General features: G+C 42.3%; 1 protein-coding gene across 8 annotated transcripts in view; it reads left to right on the forward strand.

The window, feature by feature from the left end:
- Positions 1-26757, forward strand: part of FAT1 (FAT atypical cadherin 1) — a 118966-nt gene extending 92209 nt beyond the window's left edge. For 4 of the 8 annotated variants that reach the window (XM_081208539.1, XM_081208542.1, XM_081208540.1 and 1 more), the window contains exons 18-29: positions 3801-3998; positions 5310-6111; positions 6772-6903; positions 7004-7167; positions 8477-8939; positions 9702-9855; positions 10784-10894; positions 14380-15011; positions 16479-16616; positions 19724-19783; positions 24163-24198; positions 25235-26757. In XM_081208539.1, coding sequence (XP_081064665.1) covers positions 3801-3998; positions 5310-6111; positions 6772-6903; positions 7004-7167; positions 8477-8939; positions 9702-9855; positions 10784-10894; positions 14380-15011; positions 16479-16616; positions 19724-19783; positions 24163-24198; positions 25235-25860 — 3516 coding nt within the window. In that variant the 3' untranslated portion in view covers positions 25861-26757. Of the gene's footprint in view, positions 1-3800; positions 3999-5309; positions 6112-6771; positions 6904-7003; positions 7168-8476; positions 8940-9701; positions 9856-10783; positions 10895-14379; positions 15012-16478; positions 16617-17211; positions 19054-19723; positions 19784-24162; positions 24199-25234 lie in introns of those variants that run through there. The other 4 variants (XR_014011707.1, XM_081208543.1, XM_081208545.1 and 1 more) reach the window with 4 other exon arrangements.
- Positions 26758-27371: the final 614 nt, after the last annotated feature.

Raw genomic sequence — 27371 nt, forward strand, 5'->3', positions numbered from 1 at the left:
GTCAGGGAGAGGACCACACCTTGGTCATTGCCACCAGAGTCCTGGACAGTGCTTTTTTCTCTGGGGGTACTTCAGGGTATGCAGTACTGTGACCTTTTTTCTTGAAGAAAAGCACTGGTCGGTAGTATATTAAAATGTTAACATTTTTATTTGTTTGAAGTTTTGGAGCTGATAATACTGGTAATGGTAAGCAAAATTTGGCTTGGCTTACTAGCCAGACCACTTGCATCATCACTGAACCCTCTGTTCCTTGGTTCCCACAGCTGGTACAGCTAATTCAAGGAAGGAATAAGTGTTTGTCCTTTTGGTGGGGTTTTGAAGACAGGGCAAGCAGCACCTCTCTGTTGCTGTGTCCTACAAAAGTCCGGTGAGAAGGGGAAGAAACCACCCCTCTGCTCCCCAGAAGGGTATTTTTTTTTATTTCCTTTCTGTGGGGGTTTGGCAGGAAGCAAAAGAGGTAAGTCGAAGCTGGTGCCTTTTGCCAAAGCACAGCTTCTGGGGATGGAAGCTATCTCCCACCCCTACCGCTGCCACCATTTTCTACAGAGGAAAGATTGTTCTTACTAGTTGAGCAGGAAAGTGCCAGCCATGCCTTCCATCTTCCTCCTGCAAGAAAAGCTAATGGGAGGAGGGAAAGAAATTGCTGCTGCTTTTCTCCATGGGGAATGGGTATTAAAGGAGGTGGCCTTCTTCTCTTCCCATTAGGTTTTTGCAAGAGGCAGCAACAAGGCACAGCTGCTGTTTTCTGCAAAAGACCGTGCTTTTGAGCAAAATTGTTTTTCATTTCCTTCCCATTCTTTCCCCCCATGCTGCGCACTGGACTTTGGGAGCATGGACTTGTAAAATGTCTCCCCACTGCCTCCTGAAAAGAAAAAGAAAAAACAGGAAGGGAAATAAATTACCCCATGTTGCAGCGCCGGAGAAGAAAGAGGGTATTTTTTCCCTCCCTGTTCCTGACAGTTTTGTGCAGGATCCTACAGCATGGCGCTGCTGGTACTTTTTACAAAAGCCCAACTTTTGGGAGAGAAAATGCCTTTGATTTCCTCCATGAACAATAGGGGAAGGCAAGAAAGTTGTGTTTCCAAAAGCAGGGCATAGGCGCACACCACATCGTGGAGGGTTCCTGTCTTACAGTAAGCAGCTTTATTGAATCCTCCATATTACGAAAAGCACTTCATTGATTCCGTAATGTTGATTTGCTGGAAAGCCGTAGTTAGCGAGTAATCAAGAGTGGCAATTGTTAACAATTTGCAGGGGCCTTGTGCGGTGATCAAAATAGGCACCCTTCGATTAGTTTGTTAACAGCCTTGTGTTTACTCCCAAATCTAAACTGATGCACCAAGAAGCAAGTTTGTACAGTCTCATCTGAAGGCTGGAATTGGAATGGGAAGGAATCTTGGATTTTCCATTACTCACTGACCAACAATGATGTGTAGATGCACTTTAAAAGGAGAGAGCTGGTAGTGTTGATTGAGCTGAAGAACAGCAGAGAGATGTTGGTGAATGTGCTCTTATAAATGGTTTGGGGTTTTTTAAAAAAGGTACACAGAGAGTTTATTGTGCAGTAGGCTAGGAAAGGAACAGCTGGGGGAGTTGAATCCAGTTTGCCCAACGTATCCATTCCTCTTATAATAATGCAACACAGTACAATGCTGAATCTTTGATTTCAGCATGGCAAAAATCAGTCACAGAAGCAGAGGTTCTAATTGTGCCAACATGACCGAGTCTATTGCCTCGGACACGATAGGGTTACAGCATAAATGTATGAACCAGACAAAGAATGGGAGACAGTGAGCTTTGTCCTCCTTTTAACCAGATAGGAAGTGGAATGACAGAGAGATTAAGAGATTTACTTCACAAGAAGGTTACAACACAGGCAGGAAGTAATCCTGGATCTTTTAGCTCTCAGCTGTTTTACACATAAGAATTGTCCTAATGGGTCAGCTCAGTATCTCATTCTGCTCTCCAGACTACCTCAGCAGTGGCCGTTTTAGAGAAATTGCAGCAGAGTTACGTCCCAACTGTGGAGTGAATCAACTATTCCCATGCATTTATTCCCCTTTCATTTTCTCTTTTATGTGCCTGCCATGGCCTCTCATAGGTTCTAGGCACAGAGATTGAGATAAGTCATAGAGTCTCATAGAATTATAGAGTTTGAAGGGACCATAGGTCCAGTCATGGCCGACTCTGGGGTTGCGGTGCTCATCTCGCTTTATTGGCCAAGGGAGCCGGCATACAGCTTCCGGGTCATGTGGCCAGCATGACTAAGCCGCTTCTGGCAAACCAGAGCAGTGCATGGAAACGCCGTTTATCTTCCCGCAGGAGCGGTACCTATTTATCTACTTGCACTTTGATGTGCTTTTGAACTGCTAGGTTGGCAGGAGCAGGGACTGAGCAACGGGAGCTCACCCCGTCTCGGGGATTCGAACCGCCAACCTTCTGATCGGCAAGCCCTAGGCTCTGTGGTTTAACCCACAGCGTCACCTGCGCCCACTGAAGGGACTATAAGGATCCTCTAGCCCAAACTCCTGCAATGCAGGAATCTTTTGCCCAGTGTGGGTCTTCAACCCACGACTCTGAGATTAAGAGAATCATGCTCTACCAGCTGAGCTACCTTAGTAGGTCTAAGTACCCTAAAAAATCCCTTTCCTCAGGAAATCTGAAGTAGGCTCTTAAAGCAGAATTTAAGTTTCCTAGGGACAGGCATTGGGGTTGTATTTTATTCAGAGGAGACCTAATGGACAGGACTAACTTAAAGTTCATTGATCTTAATGGATCTACTCTGGGTAAATGTTAATTGAATACAGCCTGTTGTGTTTTTTCAGATAATATTATCTACCTGGTCATTTAGAAGATGCTAGTATAACCTATTAATCAGAAAGAAATTGCAGGGAAAGTGGAAAGTTAAGATGTCCTTTTTTTTCTTCAAGTCAGTAAATTAGTTTGCTCTGTTTCTCCAGGGTGTCTTTTCCTGATGGCTCGATGGTACTTAGTGGCATTCAGCATATAACCGAGCCAGGTTATGTAATGTGAAAGGAAAAGCCAATGTCTGTCTAAAAAACCTGATATTCTGTTCTCTCTACCCTTTTTTTATATTGGTGTGCCTCTTCTTCAGTTCTCTGGTGTTCCTTTCTCTAAGAAAGAGACAGAGCAAAGGACAACAGTGGAGAGATAGGAACACAGAGATATAAAACTGACCACTTTCCACCTGACTCCCTATCCCTTTCAGCACGTCTTTCTTTCTCTCTCAGTTGGACTCACTTGACACCAGGTTGTCCTTCTCTTTCCCAGCAGATTCCATTGCTCAATTCACCATATTTTGTTTTCCAACTTCTTCAAGCTCAGTTGGGATGGGGCTTTTGGGGAGGGGTGGAGTATGAGGTTGCAAAAGCTTTTTAAATTTTTTTTAATAAATATGCTCAATTTTAAACAATTTAGGTTTAAACTGTTCTTATTTACATTTTTTTAGCTATATAAAGTGCATATTATTTTGAGTTAAAGTAAAAAAAGCTTCAGATGAATGGAAATTCATATACATGTTGTTTTTGGAATGACTGCAGGAGTTGTTCCCATAGGGCCTTTCTTTCCCCCTTGGGGTTTTTATTTTGGGGAGGGGGGTCTTCAAATCTTGGGACTCCCAAGAATTTGCTTATAACGCCCAATTTTTGTGTGGCTGCTGCTGTTTTGGCTACCTAAGCAATATCGTCTAGAGTATATGAAGAGTGAACAGATTATTTTTTGCTACTTTACTTCCTGCTACAACTTCTTCTTTTTTCTTCTTCTTCTTTTTTCTTTTATAGGAAAATAAGCCAATTGGGTTTAATGTCCAGCAGCTGATGGTAACAGACAAGGATTCTTCCCACAATGGGCCACCTTTCCATTTCACCTTTGTCAGTGGGAATGAAGACAGCGCTTTTGAGATCACTCAACAAGGAGTACTTACAACCGCTATTCAACTAAAACGCAAAGTGAAGGATCATTATTTTCTTCACGTTAAGGTGCAAAGTGTTCACAATATGGTGCTTGAAATGTATTGTAACATTTGTGAAGGGGAAGGGAATACTTCTCTCTCTCTCTCTCTCTCTCTCTCTCTCTCTCTCTCTCTCTCTCTCTGTGTGTGTGTGTGTTTAAAACGTTTTACCCCACTTTTTAGCTGAGAAAGCTCCCAGAGTGAGTTATAGATCAGTGAAAAAGCGAAAGGCTTCCAGCTGAACTTACAATATTTGTGAGTGCTGCTGCATATTCCAAGTAGTGATTTAGTGTGGGATATATAAATCATTTAACACTAATCTGGAGTATACTTCACTGTGACTATACTGAAAGTTACTACTACACTACCCAGTACTGCTCTTGACTGAGGCATGACATGGCATTTAAAGAAACTTATTGCAAGCATAGGTATCTTCCAATGGCAAATGCACCTGCACAAAATTCATTCATTCATTTTTGCTTTTATATCTCTCCTACCCTTCGAATAACTCCAGGGGAAATACATGGCTCTTCCTCTCTCCGTACTGCCCTCACAACAATCCTGAGAGGCAACTACCACATTAAAGTAGTGAGCTCATGCAGAATCCTGGCTCCTTTCCCCTGAACATGTAAATTATAAGTTTCTCCAGCTGCACCCTGTTCATCTGAGTAGTTGTTTCAATAAGGGTCCTGCTGTTATTTGTGGGAACCATCTCTTAAGTCATGTGCATTTAGAGTTCAGGGCATCAGCTCAAGAGGGCGAAAACCTTACCACTATTTAAGTTGAACTGGAGGGAGTGGAGAGAATTCCTTCCTAATCTCAAAATAGATAACTTCTGATTTTAATGGCGTGTGTAGTAACATATTTAGGAGATTTGTAATTGGATAACTTGTCAGTATCTCAAGAAATACATTCATTGAATAGTTTTGTGCGTGGCTCTGTGATTCCTGGGGAAAGAATAGCTTTCTTTGAGTTTAGATCTCGAAGGGGGGAAAGCTTTCAAAGTGCCATCTGCTGTTTGAAACGGGTTACTTCATTGCTAATATTTTCCATAAAACACTGTGGCAGGTTTAGCAGTAGCTTCTTCAAGAACCATTGGCAACTCTTTGGAAATAGTTCCAGTAGTTGGAGCTCCGCACGTGCATGGATGGTTCTTAATTGCGATCCAGAAGTTGGAAGCAAATTGCACTATTTTAATGTGACAGCTCTTCGCTGGTCAATTCTTCTATACAAAGCATTCATTAAAGACCTTGTCCTCTTTAATAATCATATAAAGCTTCTGGTTAAAAGCTGATGAAATTGAGCAGAAACTCAATGCTTGTGCATCATTTTCCACTAGGTGGCTGATAATGGAAGACCTCAGTTGTCATCTTTGACTTACGTGGACATTAGGGTCATTGAGGAAAGCATCCATCCTCCAGCAATTCTGCCCTTGGAAATCTTCATCACAACCTTTGGGGAGGAATATTCTGGTGGTGTCATTGGAAAAGTACATGCAACTGATCAAGATGTTTATGACACTTTGACGTACCACCTGGATCCCAAGATGGACTCAGTGTTCTCTGTCTCTAGCACAGGTGGTAAGGTGATAGCTCACAAAAGGCTAGATGTAGGACAATACCTGCTGAACGTTACTGTTACAGATGGAAAGTTCACTACCGCGGCTGTCATTTCAGTCCATATCCGACAAATCACGCAGGAACTGTTGAACCACAGTATAGCTTTCCGTTTTGCCAACCTTGCCCCCGAGGAGTTCATCGGTGACTATTGGCGCAATTTTCAGAGGGCTCTGAGGACCACCTTGGGAGTCAGAAGAAATGACATACAGATTATTAGCTTGCAACCGTCTGATCCTCCATTGAACCTTGACGTGCTGCTGCTTGTAGAAAAGTCTGCTGGTTCTCAGCATTCAACCAGAGCCCTACTCCATAAGATCAACTCCTCTGTGGCTGACCTTGAAGAGACCTTGGGCGTCCGGATACTCAACGTTTTCCTCAAGCTGTGTTCGGGCCTCGATTGCCCTTGGAAATTTTGTGAAGAAAAAGTGACCCTAGATGAGAACATCATGTCAACCCACAGCACTGCCAGGCTGAGTTTTGTCACACCGCATCACCGGAGAACTGCAGCCTGTCTTTGTACAGGTAAAGTAACCATACAAAGTATGCTGGAAAATAAATTGTGTATGATCTTTCACATCGCAGAGGGTTTAATTGCACTCCTTACTTTTAAGGCTCCAGTCTTAAGCCTAGCAATTTCATGAGATAGGGAAGATGTACCTGGTAGTTATTCCTTTAGCTAATAAGGTATCTCTTAAGCACTTGAAGAATTTCATTTTTGCCTTCCATTGTCTTTAAATGGATTCTGCACAAGATCTTCGGCATAGATTTTGAGGAGAAATTCTACTAGTACCTTTGGGGAAATAGCGTGCCCTTGAAAAAAGTGGATCATCAGCCTTAAGGGATATGGAAGCAGTTAAAATATATGTTCGGCTTTAGCTAGGTAACATTTTAGGATAGCGTCATGTCGGGAGAAGAAAGTGTTGCAGTGTCAGGTGAGCAGTTCTCCCAGCTGGAGCTCATATTATAGCAGTTTAAGAATCCCATGTCTCCTGTAATTTCTTGCTTATTTCCTTGTCACCTCCTTTAACACAGCTATAATTTTCATCACCCGTTGTGCCTGGAGAATATTAGGCTTTCAGTTTTAGGAGTCGTTGCATTAAAAAAAAATTGCCATGTTAGGGAAGAATGTGATAAAAATAAAACCTTGCTCTATTTATATATAACTATTATCTATATTTACAGAAGGAAGCTGTCCCCTTGTGAGCAGTGCCTGTGAGGGGAATCCGTGCCCTGAAGGTACAGAATGTGTAGCAGATCCCAGAGAAGGAAAGTTTACTTGCATTTGCCACGGAAGCAACAATGCCCAGTGCCCTGGTAAGATTTTAACTCCTAATAGCATTCAGCTTTGTCTTCAGACTTCTGGCTGAGAAATACAGCTTTGAGCCATCTCCCTCTCCTCCTCCTTTTTTTAAAGTATCGGTTGGACCATCAGTGACTTTTACTGGAAGCAGCTACATGAAGTATCGCCTCATGGAAAACGAGAACAAGGAAGAAATGAAGCTTACTATGAGACTCAGGACGTACTCAACTCAAGCGGTTGTTATGTATGCCCGAGGAACGGACTATAGCATTTTAGAGGTGTGTTAGTTTCAAATGCTAGAAGCCTTAAACTGCGCAGAAAACTGCCTTAACACACTCACTTTGAAATCTAATTTGCACCTAAATTGTCCCAGGCTTAGAATGAATCATTTGATTCCAACCAGCAACATATAACTGAACACCCTGTAAATAAGCAGGCAATAGACAGTACATATATGGGACGTGGGTGGCGCTGTGGGTTAAACCACAGAGCCTAGGACTTGCTGATCAGAAGGTCGGCAGTTCGAATCCCCGTGACGGGGTGAGCTCCTGTTGCTCGGTCCCTGCTCCTGCCAACCTAGCAGTTCAAAAGCATGTCAAAGTGCAAGTAGATAAATAGGAACCGCTCCGGCAGGAAGGTAAACGGTGTTTCCGTGCGCTGCTCTGGTTCACCAGAAGTGGCTTAGTCATGACAAGGAAGCTGTCTGCGGACAAACGGCGGCTCCCTGGGCCCATAGAGCGAGATGAGCGCCGCAACCCCAGAGTCGGTCACGACTGGACCTAATGGTCAGGGGTACCTTTACCTTTACCTAGACAGTACATATTTAGTAAAGTATGTGATGCCTTCTACAGTATTGGAAATGATGCTTAAATCTTCCAGCTACTAACAGTTTATAGACAAATATGCCTCACGTTAATATGGTATGATAAGAAACACCGTAAAAAGGTATGTGTTAACTGAGATGGAAAAATGAATGAAAATGCCAAAGTGTGTGTGTGTGTCCAGCAGTAACTGAAGGTTGAAAATGTATATATAAAGCACAGTCATTTCCACCAAAGTGAACCCCTTTGATCTTTCACCATTCTGAAAGTATTCTGCTTAATAATCATAACCTTAAGGAAGAAAATTATTTTTTTCTTCTTAAGGAAGAAAAAAATAAAGCAAAGCACTACATTGAAGCCAAAGGGTTTAGATATGCCATCAAATGACCCCAAAGGTGTGTTCAGGGTGCTTAAATAAAGCTCTCAGCATCAACATTGCTTTAACATAACTAGAAGCTTCTGCTCATATGAGGGTTTTGCTTAATAGGGTTCTGCTGCTTATTTGTCCCACATGTAGTGGCCAGTAGGTAGAATCCTGCATCGTGGTGCATGCTGCCATTCCTGGCAGCCATTGCCAAGAGGTGGGCCCCTTTCACCCAGGATCACCTCGTGAGTAAGGAAGCAAGGTGGTTTCAGTCTGGATCCTACAGGTGCATCACTTATCAGTGGCAACAGGAGGTAACGCCATACTGGGCTGTTACTGCTAATGAAGCTGGGAGAGAGAGAGAGGACATCTGTTTATGTGTTGCCTTTTCTCTTTGCTTAGATCCACCATGGGAGGCTGCAGTACAAATTCGACTGTGGAAGTGGCCCTGGGATTGTGTCTGTGCAGAGCACACAGATCAACGATGGCCAGTGGCATTCGGTGTCCCTTGAAGTTGATGGGAACTATGCCAAGCTGATTCTGGACAGGGTACACACCGCGTCTGGCATTGCTCCTGGCACTTTAAGGACACTGAACCTGGACAACCATGTGTTTTTTGGCGGTCACATTCGGCAGCAAGGCGCAAGGCATGGAAGGAGCCCGCAGGTTAGCAATGGCTTCAGAGGCTGTATGGATTCCATTGTACTAAATGGCCAAGAATTGCCCCTGAACAGCAAACCACGGAGTTACGCACACATGGAAGAATCTGTGGATGTATCCCCTGGGTGTTTACTGACTATGACAGAGGATTGTTCAAGTAGTCCTTGCCAGAATGGGGGCATTTGTAACCCACTACCCAGTGGAGGTAAGTTTGGTGCTTTTTCACAGTATTTGCTTTGTATTAAGTAGTGGGTGCTCTTTTCATTCTTGGTGGCTGAATTAATCATACGGTGGCCAGAGTACTTGAGTTCACCTAAATGAGAAACTTCATTTCTTACTAGGAGAAAGAACTTATTTGAGATACTTTACTTACTGTCTATAGGCCTATATTTCACGATGCATTCATTTTACATCAGAAATATAAATGTAGTTCCATATTGTTGGGCTCCACAACTGACAGCACTAGCAGCTCTAGATTTAAGAATTGTGTTTACTTTGGAGAATAAAAGATTTTAAAAATGCTTCTGAGCATGAAAATGAAGCTTCGTACATCTTAGGACATCACAAGCCTCCTTGTGTTATTTGAGTCTTGTCCTTCCTCTTTTACCAGGTAAAATAAGCAGAAACTAGTTGGGAGCCTTTTCAGAGTTAGCTCCAGGATGGAAATTGTTGTGTCCTTTGTATTATAGCAACCTAGTAAGTTCTGAAATGGCTATGGTTTAAGTTATGACCCTATAAATTGGTTACACCAGTGACACACTTCATTACAGCTTATTGTCTGGCTGTTTGCAACTTCTTAGTAGTTTAGGATTGCTTTCATATTGTGGTTGTGCTCAAAATAACATTAGTTTTTGTTTTACATTGGTTTTGAGAAGATCTAATAGAAGGTTGGTTCCATGTGTTACAGAAAACAGTGTTTTGCTTTGTGGGTACCTGTGACATCTTTTTAATACTGTTTTTCTTGCAGGTTATTTTTGTAAATGTACACCTTTATTCATGGGCACTCACTGTGATGTAAGTGTCAACCCATGTGCTTCCAACCCGTGCCTTTATGGTGGCACTTGCATTTCCGTCAGTGATGATTTCATCTGCCAGTGCAGAGGATTGTACACCGGTCAGAGGTATGACTTCTTTGCTAGCAAAATAGAATTAAACCTATGGTATTTTTCCCCAAGTTATGTTTTGCCTTTAGAATAAATGCTCTCTGATAATCCTTTGAGACAGTTTCACAGATTGCATTTTCTTAAAGTGTAGGGCCAAGATGTTTTACATGTACAGTGGTACCTCGGGTTACATACGCTTCAGGTTACAGACTCTGCTAACCCAGAAAGTACCTCGAGTTAAGAACTTTGCTTCAGGATGAGAACAGAAATCGTGCGGTGGCAGCAGCGGGAGGCCCCATTAGCTAAAGTGGTGCTTCAGGTTAAGAACAGTTTCAGGTTAAGAACGCACCTACAGAACTAATTAAGTACTTAACCCGAGGTACCACTGTACACTTGAAAAGATAAAGGGTGAGCAATGAGTAGAAACATCCCAATGGTGACTTTGCACCAATGAAGAGCACTACCACAACACAGGGCAGGGCACCTGTTGTTGTTTTTTGCAATCCCCTCCCTACTGCTGCCTTCTCTGCATACTATTCCAGAGGATCCCCCCACTTTCAAAACAGCTTTTCATGGATGGCTTGAAGGACTACAATGAGATGTGGAAATCAGCAAAAGAAAGTCTTCCCCCAGAGGAAATGTTTTCTGCCACCATGGGAAGCAACCCATACTCATCAGGAATCCCAGATTGCGTGTGCATCTTTTGAGTGAACGGTTTTATTTGCAAACCCAAGTTTTATTTCCGTAAGATGTGAAAAGGCCCTTTATGTCACGTCCTACCATGTCTTACTTGGGGGACTTGGTTCTGCAAGCCTTTGGGCACATTTGCAAGCATGGGAGTCAACCCAACATGGCTTGTACCTGAGGGTCATCATCAACACTCATCTTATTCATAGCTTTGAAGAAAACTGACAGGATCTGTTCTCTTTTTTTTTTCCATTTCCAGGTGTCAGATTGGTCCATATTGCAAAGACAATCCGTGCAAAAATAGTGGGAAGTGTATTGATAGCTTAGATGGACCTGTTTGTGAATGTGAAGCAGGTTTTCATGGAGACAGGTGGGTAGCTTTGTACTGTTCGTAACCCTTACAAAGATTAGCATATAGGATGAATATTTTTATTTTTAAAGTGTATATTTACTATCGGAGGCTGTAGTACAAATTTGATTGTGAGAATCGTCCCAGAATTGTGTGTCTACAAAGCATTCAGCTCAGTGATGGCCAGTAGCATTTAGTGTTGCTTAAAATTGATGGGGACTATGCCACGTTTATCCTAGACAAGGGAATACATTGCATCTGGTATTGCTCCCATACTCCAAGGACACCAAACCTGAATTTCTCTCTTTCTCTCACTCTCCTCTGTGTGTACAAAAGAGGGCTCCTTGCTTATTGAGGCATGTATTACAGATGTTAACACATTTTTCTTCATTGCATTATAGCATAATATTAAATCTTCAGAAATATTGTTTTACTAGAAAACAGAAGGCAAATAAACTGGGATTAGCTCTCCTTTGCGGTCTTTCTTTTATCTTTCATGATCAGGGATTTGTACTGATCATTCTGTACTTCAGGGGGAAGAATATAGCTGCACTAGAATTAGCATCCTTTTGCTTGCAGTTTTAAATGGTAAAATGTTCACATTTGAACAGGAACCAAGGAAGTAATTTTGCTATGGAAGCTTTAGAACATTTCTGCAGATCATTTGAAATACAATTTTAAGTTGATTTTCCCTCCCCACATATTTGGCTTCTTTTATTTATTTTAATATAATGAATTGGTTTCTTTCTCCAAGCAATGGGAGCCGGCCTACTCCCTGACTTCCAGTATTTAAAGAGATTTTGAAATCTTCTGAATTTCTGAGCCAGTGTTGTCCAGTGAGCACTGCCTAGACCTGAGAAGCATGGTTTGAATTGCCACCTTTACTGTGATGTTATTGGCTGTTGTCCTTGAAGCTGCATATACAGCCTTATCAGCTAAAGAAGGCAAAGCACCACAAGTGCAAACTGTTAGTAGAGCCTGAAGGCACCCTATCCTTCATCTGTAAAAATAGGAAAAATGGTGGCCCGCCACTCTAAACATGAGTGAGAACTCGTGTTTAGAGTCCCCTATGTAGTGTTCATAGCAGTCAAGATGCAGTATTTCACCACTGCTATGATGCTCTCACAAGGCAGTCCAGCAGAGTTGTCCCGGGCAGTTTGGTTTTGGGGTGGTTGGTTTTTGCCTTGGCTTTCTGCAGTAACCCATTACAACTTACCTGCTAAACCCATTGAGGATAAAATAGCTCACGTGCATAGCAACCTGGCTGCCACTTTGTCTGCAGTACGGTAAATGAATGTGTCCATGTAATTTCAGTTCCTGGAAGAATGCATTTTCCTGAATCGAATCTAGAAATTCTATACCAAGACAGCTTCAAAACACATTGTTGTTGGGGTGGGGCTACTTGTGAGGCAGCTTGGTGCACCGTGAAGTCAGTGGCACATCAGGCACTGCTGACAGAGAGGGGGGAGACCTTTCTCCTATCCCTCTCCCTGCTTGCCAGCCAGGGTGCCAGCAAAACAGCTGGCGTGGGAGAAAACGAGGAAGGGGCCTGGGGAATCAGCAAGGGAAGGAGGTTGGGTGGAATAGGATGACCAGGCTCTGTCCAGGTTAAGACTGGCTCATTAATAATCCTACTCCCTGGCATACTTAGAACTCAAGTCAACAGGAGCTCTTCCAGTGCTGGTGTTCCAGTTGTTGAATAACTTGCTGTGAGGATCTGGTTTTAGCTGAGGGCAGTGTTAGAATCTGAGATATGAAAGTTAGGAGCTAAATGTCACCTTAAGCCTAGGTTATGGGTGCAACATTGGAATGTCTATGCACGTTTTTGTTTTGTTTTTAATAACAAGAGTACAAAGCTGAAATTGAATGAGCTGCAGCTAAAATCTGATGTTCATTTTTCACATGGTCTAGGCCTTCCCCTCTTCACCTCCCTAATATTATTAAGAGAGTTTCTTCTCCCGTCTTCAGAGAGTCACTGGAAGTGGGGAGCCAGAAAAAGATCTTCCTTTCCTTCCACTCTGCAGTTTTAATCTGAAATCTTAGGCGCAGTACTGTGCCCAGAGCTCATTAACTGCTCGCGCTAATGAAATTCCCTGTCACAAAAATGCGCCTAGAACAATGGGAGTTTCGAACACTGGCTGAGGGGTACTGAGTGACAGCAAAGAGATGAAAAAGATTGTGCCTGCTTAGAGTGGAGTACCAGAAGAGGCACTAAGTGATGAAGTGATTAATTCCCTGGCTACAATTGTCTGTGCTCTGGTAACATCCTGTTAAAACTGCTCCAGTGTATTGGATACGTCACTGCCTTTGAAGATGGTTTGGAAAATATGGTTGGTTCAGAGTAACTGCTTCATGCAAAGACTCTTTATATTAAATCAGAATTCTTGCTGTCCGTAACACATACCCAATAAACAGAATACATAATTAAAAGTGTAGTTCCATATAAACTTGTATAAAGAGATGTGGGTGTGGAAGCATAGGGGTGGGGTTGAGGATAAAAAGAAGGTATGGACAATGTGTGCTGTCCTGGAGTCCTTGGAGAAAAGGCCAGATTAGAACAAAATGTAATAATAATAGAATCAATAATACAGACACTTCAAGTGTCCCTGTTTTCCAGGGACAGTCCTGGATTTGCAGAAGGCTTCCCGGTTTCTGATTTGATCCTGGAACGTCCCACTTTTCCTTAAAGTTCAAGTGTAAATGGGAGCCCTGACCGTTAGGTCCAGTTGTGGCTGACTCTGAGGTTGCGGCAATCATCTCACTTTATTGGCCGAGGGAGCCGGTGTACAGCTTCCGGGTCATGTGACCAGCATGACTAAGCCGCTTCTGGCGAACCAGAGCAGCGCACGGAAATGCCATTTACCTTCCAGCCAGAGTGGTACCTATTTATCTACTTGCACTTTGACGTGCTTTCAAACTGCTAGGTTGGCAGGAGCAGGGACTGAACAATGGGAGCTCACCCTGTCGCAGGGATTCAACCCACCGACCTTCTGATTGGCAAGTCCTAGGCTCTGTGGTTTAACCCACAGCACCACCCACATCCCTCACTTTTCCTTAGGACTCCCCTACTTTCATCAGAGAAATGTTGGAAAGTATGAAGTTATGCAGTGCTCCCGAGCCAAAGTGATAAGTAACTAGGCAACCTTTAGAAGACATCTGAAGGCAGCTCTGTACAGGGAAGTTTTTTAGTGTTTGGTGTTTTATCATGTTTTTATATAGGTTGTAAGCTCCCACCCCCTGAGTGACTGAGGCAACCCAGTCAGATGGGCAGAGCATAAATAATAACATTATTAGTATTAAATAAGACATCCCTATTTTCATTCGAGAAATGTTGGAGGGTATGATAATAATGATAAGAACAATGAAAATTGGCACCCAACACTCCAGATGAGTCACAGTATTTTTAACATGAAAAAAATATATGTGCTGATGTTATAAGTATATCCTGCACGTTCCCATTTTGTGCATTTGTAAGCTGTTCCTTACCTGTTAATGTTTCATTGCAGGTGTTTAACCGATGTTGATGAATGCTTAGAAAGCCCATGTCAGAACGGCGCTCTCTGTGAGAACACATACGGTGCCTATCACTGCAATTGTAGCCACGGATTTGGAGGGAGGCATTGTGCCGACGTCCTGAACAAATATGTTTCAACCCCCTGGAACATTAGCTTAGCAGAAGTCATTGGAATTATCATTTTCATAGCAGGGGTCTTCATACTGGTTGGGATTTTTGTCTTCTGCCGCCAAGTCATCCGGAAGAAGAAGAAGAAAAGCCAGCCAGAACCTGAAGACAAACATCTGGGAACAACAACAGCATTCTTGCAAAGGCCGTACTTTGATTCCAAACTGAATAAGAACATTTATTCTGACATTCCACCCCAGGTGCCTGTTCGTCCCATTTCATATACTCCGAGCATTCCAAGTGACTCAAGGAACAATCTGGACAGGAACTCTTTTGAAGGTTCCACAATCCCAGAGCACCCAGAGTTTACTACTTTTAACCCAGATTCCGTTCATGGCCACAGGAAAGCAGTGGCTGTCTGCAGTGTGGCTCCGAATTTGCCTCCCCCACCTCCATCCAATTCACCATCAGACAGCGACTCAATACAGAAGCCCAGCTGGGACTTCGATTATGACAGTAAGCCGCCGCCTCCTTTTTGAACTGAAAAAGCTTTGCTGGCAGGATATTGAGATTTCTCCTTTTAGCAGTTGTCTACAAAGGTTGAAGACATACCGATTTAAAATAAAAATAGAGCTCTCTCATTTTCAGAAGAGGGAACTCCTAGGTTGATGTTGAACATCAAAGGCAGTAAATACTTGATTTTGCTGCTAACTTTTGTGGAGGGGAGGGAAACACTGCTTTTCGGTCACAGCCTTGCCAAAATCCTGAATTTCTCCATTGTTTTCTGTGAGCAGCTCTCAGGTCTGCCTTGTGGTTGAGGAAAAGGGAATCTAAAGGAACTAGAATTTTGGCAGAGTCTGCAAATCTTTCGGTTTAGGCTGTACTTGAGAGAAGTGTAGGCAGAGAATGTTAGGGTGTCCTGCTTCTTAGCAGGAATATTGGGGAGGAAGTATCCCTCTTCTGTGCTGTAAGGGGATGTTTCAGATAAAAGGAAAGGAGACAATGGTAGCAACACCCTAGCTGCCCACCCTGAAGCTCACCTTCAAGACTAACAGTCAACACACAAACCTTCTAGAGTTATATAGGACAACAGAGGGAAGGCCTCAGGGGAGTGAGGAAGAAGAAATAAATGTGTATTTTTTTCTCTTTCCCACCGCAGAAGGCCTAAACAGCACCAAAAAGCTCCCATTTCAGACTGGCTCTGAAAAACATTTGTAGGGGATTGGTATACTGCAGTGTTTTGCTATACAGTGGTGCCTCGGTTTATGAACTTAATTTGTTCTGGAAGTCCATTCTTAAACAGAAACTGTTCTTAAACTGAGGCGCGCTTTCCCTAATGAGGCCTCCTGTCGCTGCTGCCCTTCCACCATTCGGATTCCGTTCTTAGACCGAGGTAAAGTTCGCAAACTGGGACACTACTTCTGGTTTTGTGGAGTTCATAAACTGAATAGTTCGTAAACAGGGATGTTCTTAAACCAAGGTACCACTGTATATTTATTTAGACAATTTATATCCCATTTAACCAGCATCATCTCCTGAGCAGTGTACAAAAGAATGCAGCGCAGAAAAGAAAAAACCCCGATTAAAACTATAAAATCAGGCTTCAAGTAAAATGCCTGCTGGGGTTTTAAAACAATGAAGCTTAATTTTTTGTCATGTTTCTAGTACAGTCATACCTTGGAAGTCGAATGGAATCCATTCCGGAAGTCCATTCAACTTCCAAAACGTTTGAAAACCAAAGCACAGCTTCTGATTGGCTGAAGGAAGCTCCTGCAGCCAATCAGAAGCCGCAGAAGCCCCATCGGACATTCGGCTTCCAAAAATAGTTCGCAAACTGAAACATTCACTTCGGGTTTGCAACATTCGGGAGCCAAAACATTCAAGAACTAAGCTGTTCAAAAACCAGGGTACGACTGTGACTGTAGGGGCATGTTGAAGTTGGTTGTCACATTGATTGTTTCTGCTTGTGTCTCTGTCTTTCAGCTAAAGTTGTAGATCTTGACTCTTGCCTTTCAAAGAAGCCCCTGGAAGAAAAGGTTTCTCAGCCTTACAGCGCTAGAGAGAGCGTCTCGGAGGTCCAGTCCCTTAGCTCGTTCCAGTCAGAATCATGTGATGATAATGGTAGGTAGATGATGCCTTGCTGTTTCGTGTCGCTCTGCTTCCTTGTCTACCATCTCCACATAGGTGCCTCACGCTGGCATTACAAATATCAACAGGCATATTGTCAGGACCGGCTCACCCAGTTGGGCAAAGAACTGCAGCAATGGCCTCCCAGTAGCAGCAGCAGTACTCTCACTTGCTAGGAAAGTGAGGTGTGAGTTGGCGCATGGGCAGAGACAACCAGGCGCTAGCACAGGTGCAACACACAACACAGACGCCGCCTCAGTATTGCCCCTCAGCCTCCTGGTAAACAGCAGTGATGCTTTTGCTGGGAGGCCATTACTGTGTCTCCACCCCTCTGAGTGAGTGAGCCACTTCTGCAGGGATGCAATATTATAAGTTGCAGACGACGTCGTAAGCTGGTTATAAGTTGTTTAAACCTGTAATGGTTAATGTTTAATGTTTGATCTGAAGCATTCAGACAAGGAGTATTATTTTTGTAAAAATAGTGAGGTTATGAATATTGGAGGTGTGTGGGATGGAGTGAGGTTTTAAAATGTCTGAAAACTGGATTACTGCTTCATTTGTCTCCTCTTTTTCCTTGCTGCTGCCTCAGCTCCCATATGGATCAGAGCAGTACTGAGTGAAAGCAGAGTATGAGGGACTGGCTTGTAAGTCTGATAACGTTAGTAATGAAGGAAGTTGTCCAGCAGGGCTTTTATTGTGTTCTGTCTGGCTTATGCCACGATAAGGAGCAGATGTGTGCCAAATCCCTGTGCATGGAAGACATTCCACTTCACTGAATCAGGCCCTATTCTATTGTCAGTGTGAGCGAAACACTCTGAAAGTGGCCCTGACCTGTCAAAAGTACTCAGTGAATTTACTTTGGATTTGACCTTCATTGGGTTATTTTTTAAATTACTCCAAAGCTTCATTTCTGTTTTTGTTACTAAGCTTAGGAAAATAATTGGCTACCATTTTAAAATACATAGTATTTTGCTCATGCTCAGACAAGATGTCCTGTCTGCTTATTTCAGTGTATTAACTTGTTTGTGGTCTCAACATAAAACTTCCTTTTATTACTTAACCAAAAAAAAAGTAAGTTTATTTTTTAATTTTTTACTGATCACTAGCACTTTCAGTGACGTTTCTGTGTATGTGTGTGTGTTTGTTATATGTATATGCATTAATGGTTTTTCAGTACGAAAGGAACTTTAAAAAAGCTGTAGAACAGAAGTAGTGTTTTGAAACGAGTTTATAGTTTTGCACTGTAACAACTAGTACACACCATTCGTTTCTCTATGGCTGGCTGAAAGTTCCAAATACGCTAGTATGATTCAGAGTGATAAAAGAAAGGAATGCAAATGGTAAATGTCAAAATTGAAAGTCACAGTTGACAATATTATGCAGCTATGAGCATGACACTTAGCTTGCCAGTTCTCCACTCAGCCAGTTAATTAGAGAACCAGAGAACCCTAGCCAACAATTTGGCTGGTTATTTCAAAATTTTCCCTCCCCACTCTCCAGCTTTTCCACTCACATTCCCATTGCCTCTATATCTTGTGTTGCTTCCCCACCCGCTTCTCTCTGTCCATGCTGCCTCTCCCATTGCTGGGCTCTGTGAATTTTTGGCTCCACTTCACCCCCTTCCCCTTCTTCCCTCACTTTCTCTCACTTTCTATTCATCTTCTGCTGCCCCTTCTCCATTTTCTCCTCAGTTTGTTTGCTTCCTGTACCCTGCCTCCAGCTACCCTGCCCTGTGATGTAGACTATTCCAGAAAACTTTGAATTGCAAGCTTTCAGTTTGTGTCAGGAAAATTCCTGACCCCCCCCCCCTAGAAAATTTATCTTGTCTATTTTACTTGTCTTTAGCCATCATAGCCAATAATTTTGAACCTGTTGGGCTTTCCTAGCATTTATATGCAGTTGGCATCCATACCTTGTTACTAACGAACTTTGGAAATGGAAAAATAAAACACTGGAAAGATTGCAGTCCCTGATCACTGAACCTGTCCTCCTTTTCCTCTTCCTACACATCAGCTGCATTACCTTATGAAATAGCCTTGATCCAAGCCTGTTTCATTAAACCTTTTAGTGCTTTTAAAAATGACCTCCACTTAACCTTTTCTCTGATTCTTCAACTTGCCTTCCCCTGTCATGAACTTCACATAAAACCTGCTCGACATTCCTACCAACCACACCTCTTACCTTTGGTTTTGCACTCATAAAAGCTGGATTATTTCCCAGAATTCTTATTTATTCTTCCTTTTTTAGAAGTTAAAAAATTGTGAACATCCTATGCACTGGCTGTGGGGGGAGGTGTTTGCAGACCAGCTGTGGAGAAGCAGCATAGGGCTTTAGGACACATAACAGCCATAAAACAAGTTCCATTTGCAAAACTGAGATGCCATTTTGAATTTCAGCAAATTTTGATCTACCACCTGCAATCCTTTGGGGGGGGGGGATTATTGTATCAGTAAAACGAACCAGTGAAATGATACATGCAAACTTGACTTAGGACTAGTTCACACCTTACTCTTTTTGTAAATAAAATAATATACATGTGCAGTGCATCAATTATGAATGGTAAATGTCTGTATAAACAATTTTTTCCTGTTTAAAAAAGAATAGGAGCAACTGAGAAAGAATTGGGCATTTATGTGTGAAAATTGGCCGTTTAAATCAACGAGTGCCATTCACAATTGACATCACACATGTATGTTGCGCTTCAGTATCCATTCCCAGATACTAAAAGTAAAGTGCGAATGAGCCCTGATGATTGCTAAAATGTATATACGCATGTTCATCTTTGCAATCCATTTCCTGTTCTAATAACCTTTCCAGACCATTCATTTAGAGCTGTTTGCAGAGTCCAGAGTATATTCAAAGAGGCAAAAGCATAGAATTTTTTTGAATGTGTATTCACAGTCAGAACAGAATGCCACTGGTGCTTGTGTAAACATTATGTGCCTAACCCCACTTGAAACGTGCAGTTGTGTGTAATTATTAGAAGATTTTTAAGCGTTGTTGTTTTTTTATGTTTCTTGGTATGCTTTTATATGCTGTTTGAAACTGCTGCTAATTATAAGTTTCTCTTTTAATTTGCTCCTTCCCATACTTTTTACAAGCTTCCCTAGTGACTGTAATACACCTTGTCAATTGTGTTGTTGACTCGGTGGGAAAAGAAGGTATATAGTTTTCACTTTTTACTTATGGTCTGGGCAGAACGTTGCATGCATTTCTCTTCTAGGAATGTATTAATGCATTGGAGATATTAAAATAAGATACATTGTTTCTTATAAACAGTATACACAATGGTTTGCTTTAATAGACACACAAATGGGGATGTTTAATCTATTCTCACATTTTTTTTACTCAATTTCCGAAAAGACCACCACTGCGTGTATACATGCACTAGGGCATTCTAACGTGTAAACAGCATCAAATGCTGGCATGTTACCATAACACTGAGCACAGATTATCCCTTTATTATCACAAGTACATTCCCTGAATAGGAGAAGGCATGCCCATCAGTCCTGTGTGTCTCAGTTACTCCTAGATGTGCACCTGATAAGGCAGCAGCCGCAACAGAGAAGCTCTGCTCCCAGTTTATGTATCTCCCCTATCTGAGCTGCACTCAAGCAGGCAAAGACTCTGCCTGCATGTAACCTTTTCTCCTCCCACTTCAGTCCTCTTCTGGTCCTGGGAGACAGTGGAACAGGAGAGGTGATGGCAGGAGGAGGAGGTGTGGAAGCCTTTGACCAGGCATAGGCAAACTTGGCCTTCCAGATATTTTGAGACTACAGTTCCCATCATCCCTGACCACTGGTCCTGTTAGCTAGGGATGATGGGAGTTGTAGTCCCAAAACATCTGGAGGGCTGAATTTGCCTATGCCTCTCCTTGACTCTACACCAGCCTGACCTATCCCTTCCTCCCCTTGTTCTCCACTCTCCAATCCTGCAGCTTCTCCTGCCTTTGAATATTACAGGCTCCCTCAAATCACAGATCCCTTCTTCCAAGTCAGTCTCCAAACCCACATTGTCCCAGTGCCCACTCCTCAGTGTCCAGTCCCTGACATCCTGTCTCTCAGCCTCATTCTTCCCCATAGGTGAGCAGTAGCAATCTGCCATCATAGGGCCAAGTTGTTCCTTACAGCATCTTTCCCCTTCCCTCTTCTCTGCACAAAGGCTTCGCCAGTATCAGAGCTATCGCCCAGCTCTTAAGCCATTCGTTTTGCTGCCGGAACAAGCGAGAACTGCCCCATGCAATGTCTTGAATGAAAAGAGGATTGAAGAACACACTTCACACCAGTGCATGCTATACACAGTACTCCTTCGGGAAGTTGTGGACTCTCCTTCCTTGGAGATTTTTAAGCAGATGTTAGATGGTTATCTGTCATGAATGCTTTAGCTGAGTTTCCTGCTTTGCAGGAAGTTGGACTTGATGACCCCAGGGGTCTCTTCCAACTCTACATCTCTATGATTTGTTTATGTTAATATATATATGAAGATTTAGCTCATGAAATCCTTGTAGGTCTTGCATAACCAGAAGAGAAAAGAAGCAATCCTATTAACAATACTACTCCCCCCCCCCTTCTGTTGAGATAGTAGAGGTGAGCAAGCGCTATGGCACTGTTTAAAGTACAGTTTGCCTAGGGATATTGTAGCTGGGTGGTTGAATGCAAACAGAAAAGAAGTTTGGTGCAATGTTTAACAACATGAACTATGAACTGAGGTGTCTCCAGTTCAAATTTTAGGTCAGCCATTAATTTGCTGGCTGGCCCGTAAGTACTCAGAATATGCCGCTCTCCCCATATGTAATGATGGTGATGGTGATAATAAAACAGCTTACTTTACAGGATTACTGAATGGTACACAAAGCATCTTAAATGCACAGAACAAGTGTGATATAAATACTGTGATATTCTCCAAGGCATACAGTTGACATGCAAAGTAGAAAGTACCTGAAAATGTTGCTCATCAGACAGATTTAGTTCTCCTGTTAACGTACCTGCAAACAGCCTCAATAGTACCAGCCTCAGTAAAGTTTTGGTTCAAACCAGGCTCATACCACAACTTTTTCCCAGCATAGGTTTCTTCTTTCCCTGGGGTACACCTCTTCTGTGTGGTAGACTACAAGGAGAAAATAATCAAGACTTTAATGTTTTTGGAAATACTCCTCTCCTTTTATCCTGCTCATTTTTTACTAGAAAATGCCCTTTGAATCAGCTTCTATGCATAGATAGGCATCTACAGTGGTACCTTGGTTTACGAACTTAATCCATTCCGGAAGTCCGTTCTTAAACCAAAGTGTTCTTAAGCCAAGGCGTGCTTTCCCATAGCAACAGGGGACTCAATTTACAAATGGAACACAATCAACAGGAAGCGGAACATGTTCTTATTCCAAGGCAAAGTTCACAAACCAAAACACCTACTTCCAGGTTTGCAGTGTTCTTAATCCAAGTTGTTCATAAACTAAGCTGTTCTTAAACCAAGGTACCACTGTATCTGTTTGTATTAGTGGGTGGGAAATGTTCCATTAGGGTCAAGCTAGATAAACAACAAAATTGTAAAAATAACTATGTCATCTAGATACGGGCTGTGCTATTACCCCTGCATAGAGAAATTGCAAAAAAAAAGCTTCATTTCTGACATCCCTTAGCATGTGTTGTAAGTTGGTTTATCAAATGCCGCTATCAGTATACATGGAGCTTTATAGAGTAAAAAGAGGATACATTCCTGCTGTAGATGAGTTTATAATCTTAACATTCTCAACTCAGGGAAACAGAAAGAAAGCAATGCAGGGATATACAGGAAAGGAGAGTGCTGCTGTTTCATTTATTTATTTTATTTGTATCCACCCCTTCATCTGTAGATCTCAGGGCAGTTCACAACATAAAATAAAAGCTAAAAACAAAAACATTAAAAAAACAATTTCACTAAACATGGTTAGGCTTGCATACAGGTTTAGTTGCAGGAGGGCATTTGAAGCAGGGTTAAGCTCTAGACAACAAAAGAGATTAACATGTACAGTGGTACCTTGGGTTACAGACGCTTCAGGTTACAGACTCCGCTAACCCAGAAATAGTACCTCGAATTAAGAACTTTGCTTCAGGATGAGAACAGAAATCATGCAGCAGCGGGAGGCCCCTGTAGCTAAAGTGGTGCTTCAGGTTAAGAACAGTTTCAGGTTAAGAACAGACCTCCAAAACGAATTAAGTTCTTAACCTGAGGTACCACTGTATCCTATTTAGAAATGGCAAACTCTTTTTTCCGACTGCCAGCCCTTACAATGTAGCCAGTGTGGCACCAGCCGCAGAGAGGTATCTGCAGATTTGGAGGAACACAAAATTTGCAGAAGTTCAAACCATATTTTAGGAGGCGGAATAGGGGGGATGACTTTTCAGTGACAATTGAGCACGCCGTGGAGTGCTGAATGATGGAAAGGGGTTGGAAAAGGTGTATTCCGGAATATTGTATTCTTGAGGGGGGGGGTCCTGGTTGTCTGGCTGGAATCCCAAACAAGAGTACTCTGTGCTGCCACATGTTGTTGCAGTTCCCACTTGTAAAACCTAAAAGAAAGTCTTCAAAATCAGCTGCATTTCATTAAGATTTTACTCGGCAAGCACTAAATCAATGGAACATTTCCCTAGACAACTATCCCCCTGAAATCTTATGTAACAGAGCCTCGGTTTGTAAGGGGCTGGGACCAGGGCTGCTGCCTTGTCCTCTCGATTGAGGGGGCCGGGGGCTACACGATGGCGTGTGCACATGACAACACACCACAAATATGGGGGCCCCGTGGCCCCTCCCCCCCTGGTGCCTATGGCTAGGACACCAATGATTTGAACTGGCAACCAAGGCTCACTATGTAATGAGAAGCTTTGTTTTAGCCTGTGCAAAACAGGTTCATAAATCTATATTATCAAACTATTAATCTAATTTTTGAAGTTTAGGTTCACGGTTATTAGACAGCTTCATTGTCTCTAAAACAGCCTGTTTCAGTAATCTATTTAGCTGTTAGGCTGTGCATGACAATAGACGGCTGATTCCAGAATTAGCCACAAGGATAAAAAAACAACAACCACAAATATACAAAACAATTAAGCCCCATCAGAGAAGCCATATTTAATCAATAATGTGTGTTCAGGGTTTTTACTTGTCCGTCAGCTACCTTGCTGGGCCTCCATCCTTCCTTCCAAGCCCTGTCTTCGATCAGGATCCAAAGAACCACACAATTATTTCTACACACTCAAGAGTTTGTTTCTCGAAACAACATCCCACATGACCAGTTGGGGACTTTACAGAAGCAGTTTGTGATATGACTGTTTGAAGGGAATAAAAAAGTTTTTAGAATCTTATTTTGCATATCTAAAGTATCTCTTTGGATCTCACCTTTAAACTATAAAGTCTCCCTTCCTTAACTTACAAGGGGACAATAGAAGGGGTATTGTTACTGTTGCCATTGTCTACGTTCTTACTGTTTTTAGGCTATTGAGTTCTTTTGAACTACTTGATGCCTAACTGCACATCTTTTTTCCCTCTCTCTCCACTTTGCCACCTAAAGAGTCTTTCGCTGTTCCCGACCTGAGCAATTCAAGAGGTGACTTCTGCATGTAGTTGTTTGTTGCCATTCACGGAAATGTTTCTGTTAATATTTGGCCCCCGACACTAACTTGGTTTGCTCACTGTGTATGTATGCAGTTATTTGCCTCCAGTTACTAGACGCTTATTCTAGCCCAGTGCAATTTCCCCTTTGTAGAAGGGATCACAAAATCTTGATACTTGTAACATAGTGATGTTTTACCAGTCAAGCCAGTAACCACTTTTGTTTCAAGTGCAATATTATATTCTTGCCCTACAACAGAAAGTGATTTTCTGCATGATTGGCTTATATGGAGACTTTTGTTTTTGCATTTGAATGCCTGAGTGTCCTTACTAATAGTTTCGTAGGGGTTCTGTTATAAAATTAACTCCACAGCCAATGGGCAGCAATTAATAACATTAATACTAAACTGGTAAGTGTTATGGATGCTTTAACAGTTAGGGAATCTTAAACTTACTGGCCTCAGTCCGGAAAAATCAAATTGTAATTTAAAACCCATTGAAATCAGTGGGGTGAGTTTTCATAATCTTGCTAATTTTGATGAACTAATCTTGCAATTCTGCACACTGTTACTCCAGAGTAAGTACCACAGGGCTCGGTAGGACGTACTTCTGAGTAAACATGACTCAGATCATGCTAGACTTTATTTCAAACAGAGCCACGAGCTTGTTGCAAACATTACATTGAGATAAATGTAGTTACCATGCACCAGATTGTTCCACTAACAGGCTTTCAGACACTTTTATTTTATGCAAAGAATGATTTTCCTGCCGATGTGTACCAGCTCATTCCTTAGCTCACTTTAGGGTGAGGTATGTTGTGATCCTAGTTAGCCCAGACTTGAATAATACAATAAACTATTTGCATGGTGCACCGTGACCTTGCTGTTGTAATGTTGAATGTTCGTTAACCTCGGGGGCAGATTCCTCCCATTCCTCTTGTGTTCTAATAGCTGGTGGTTGTGTTGTCCTTAGTGCAGTATATTGATTTTTCAGTGTTAGATACTGAAACCCGCTTTGTTTTTGCCCTTCAGGCTATCACTGGGATACCTCTGACTGGATGCCCAATGTCCAACTGCCTGGCATACAGGAGTATCCGAATTACGAGGTGGTTGAAGAGGCGGCACCCCTGTATACAGATCCAAATTCCATTGATGCAGACTACTACCCTGGAGGTTACGACATTGAGAGTGACTTTCCACCTCCGCCGGACGACTTCCCAGTGCCTGACGACCTCCCACCATTGCCACCCGAGTACAGTGATCAGTTTGACTCAATACAGCAGTCCAGGGACATGCCTGCTGTAGGTAGCTTGGGATCCTCTGCGAGGAGCAGGCAGAGGTTCAATCTCAGCCAGTACCTTCCCCATCACTATCCGCCAGACCTGTCAGAACCTCAGAACACAAACAACGGAGTCTCCGGGAATTACAGAGAACCCTTTGCTCCTTACACAGTAGGGTACAGCAGAGACTTTGAAGCGCCCCCCATAGACAACATGTCCATGTCTGTGTACGCTTCCACAGCTTCCTGCTCCGACGTGTCGGCATGCTGTGAAATGGAGTCTGAGGCCATGCTGAGTGACTATGAGAGTGGAGACGATGGACATTTCGAAGAGGTGATCATCCCTTCGCTCGAGCCTCAGCACCACACAGAAGTCTGACACCCTTCCTCAATTAAAAGTGCCTGGATGTTAATGAACTTAAAAAATAAAAAAAAGTATTCTAGAGAAAAATATCGGAGAGCTTATTTTTCTTGGCAGCAATGCTTAAGCCGCTTTCGTTTCAGTGAGCTAAAATTGGCATGGCTGCACTGGATCATGTAGCTCATTTCAACTTGTTAACCATTTCCTGACCTCGTTCCCACCGCTTGACTGATCACAAGTCTCCCATTGGCTGTGCCATCCCCCCCAAAAAGTGTTTTTTGTACTTACATTGTCTATGTTAAAAGAAATAAAGCAAAAACACATACCACTTCCTCATTTTAGCATGATAAATGTATTTATATCGTTCAAGAGCAAATCATTTTTTTTCTTATCTCTTTTTGTAAATTTTATGTACAGTTTTGATTTCGATAATTTTAACTAGATTTTGTAGATACTTTCGAAACTTGATTTCCACTGATTCTAGTGGTGTTTTTAGTGTGCCATTAAACCAACACGCCCTGGGTCTTATAGCATTCAGCACTTCACCGTTTTGTTTTGCTTTCCACAGAAGTGTGACATTTCATTTATAGATTTCTATGTAATCATGCATTTCCAAGTGTACATAATTTCCAGCTGTAAAAGATTCCTGATATTTTCTGGGTGACGAACATGGAAATATCCCACCTGGGTTTCTGTACTCTAGGACAGTTACACATTTTTCCTTTCTTGAAAAGTGTGGGGGCGGGAGGAGGGAAGCCACTGCATACCTATTTAGAACCAAAACCACCATGGCACAGTTTTATAGTGTCTGTATATTTGTGATGCAATGGTCTTGTAAAGGTTTTTACTGAAATCTACCATTAGCCAGTCTTTCTTACTGACAATAAATTATTAATAAAATACTTTAGCTTTGTTCACCGTTATCTACTTCATATCTATTACACAGGTGTAACGTTGCAGATGCGTTGCTTAGTGCAAGCCTAGCCAGCAAAAGAACAAAACAAAAATGGTGTTCTTTATACAGCCCACCAGATGGCAGCATGAGCCTGCTTAATTCATTAAAATAAAGAGTAGCACAAATGGGATGAATGGATACAATATGTAAGGATGAGAATCACGTTTCAGATACTTCTCTTTTATGCACTGATTGTAGCACCGGTGAGTGTTATACAATTATACCTCCACCCCATTCTCTGGGGAGAATAAGCGTATCCAACAGTTACTTAGAAGATCACAGAGGTATTAGTCTTCATAATGATTTCTAGAATCCTCATTCCTTTTGACTGCTGCTAGTGCTTTGGATTAGGTTCTCAGCCTATTTAGTGGCAATGATGCAATTCTGCTGTTGGATGAAGAATCTCATTGTCGAAATCCCAGCGAAAACATAACCGTGCTTTTTCATTCACATGCCACTTAACATCTAACAGCACAGCCCGAGATTTTCTACCCATGTAAAAGATGTGCTCTGGCCAAGGGGCATGCCAAGCATTTGCTAGGAAAACATGGGAAAATTGGCATGATCACTACAT

This window comes from Podarcis bocagei (genome assembly GCF_964188305.1).
Source record: "Podarcis bocagei genome assembly, chromosome: 9".
Classification (NCBI taxonomy): domain Eukaryota; kingdom Metazoa; phylum Chordata; class Lepidosauria; order Squamata; family Lacertidae; genus Podarcis; species Podarcis bocagei.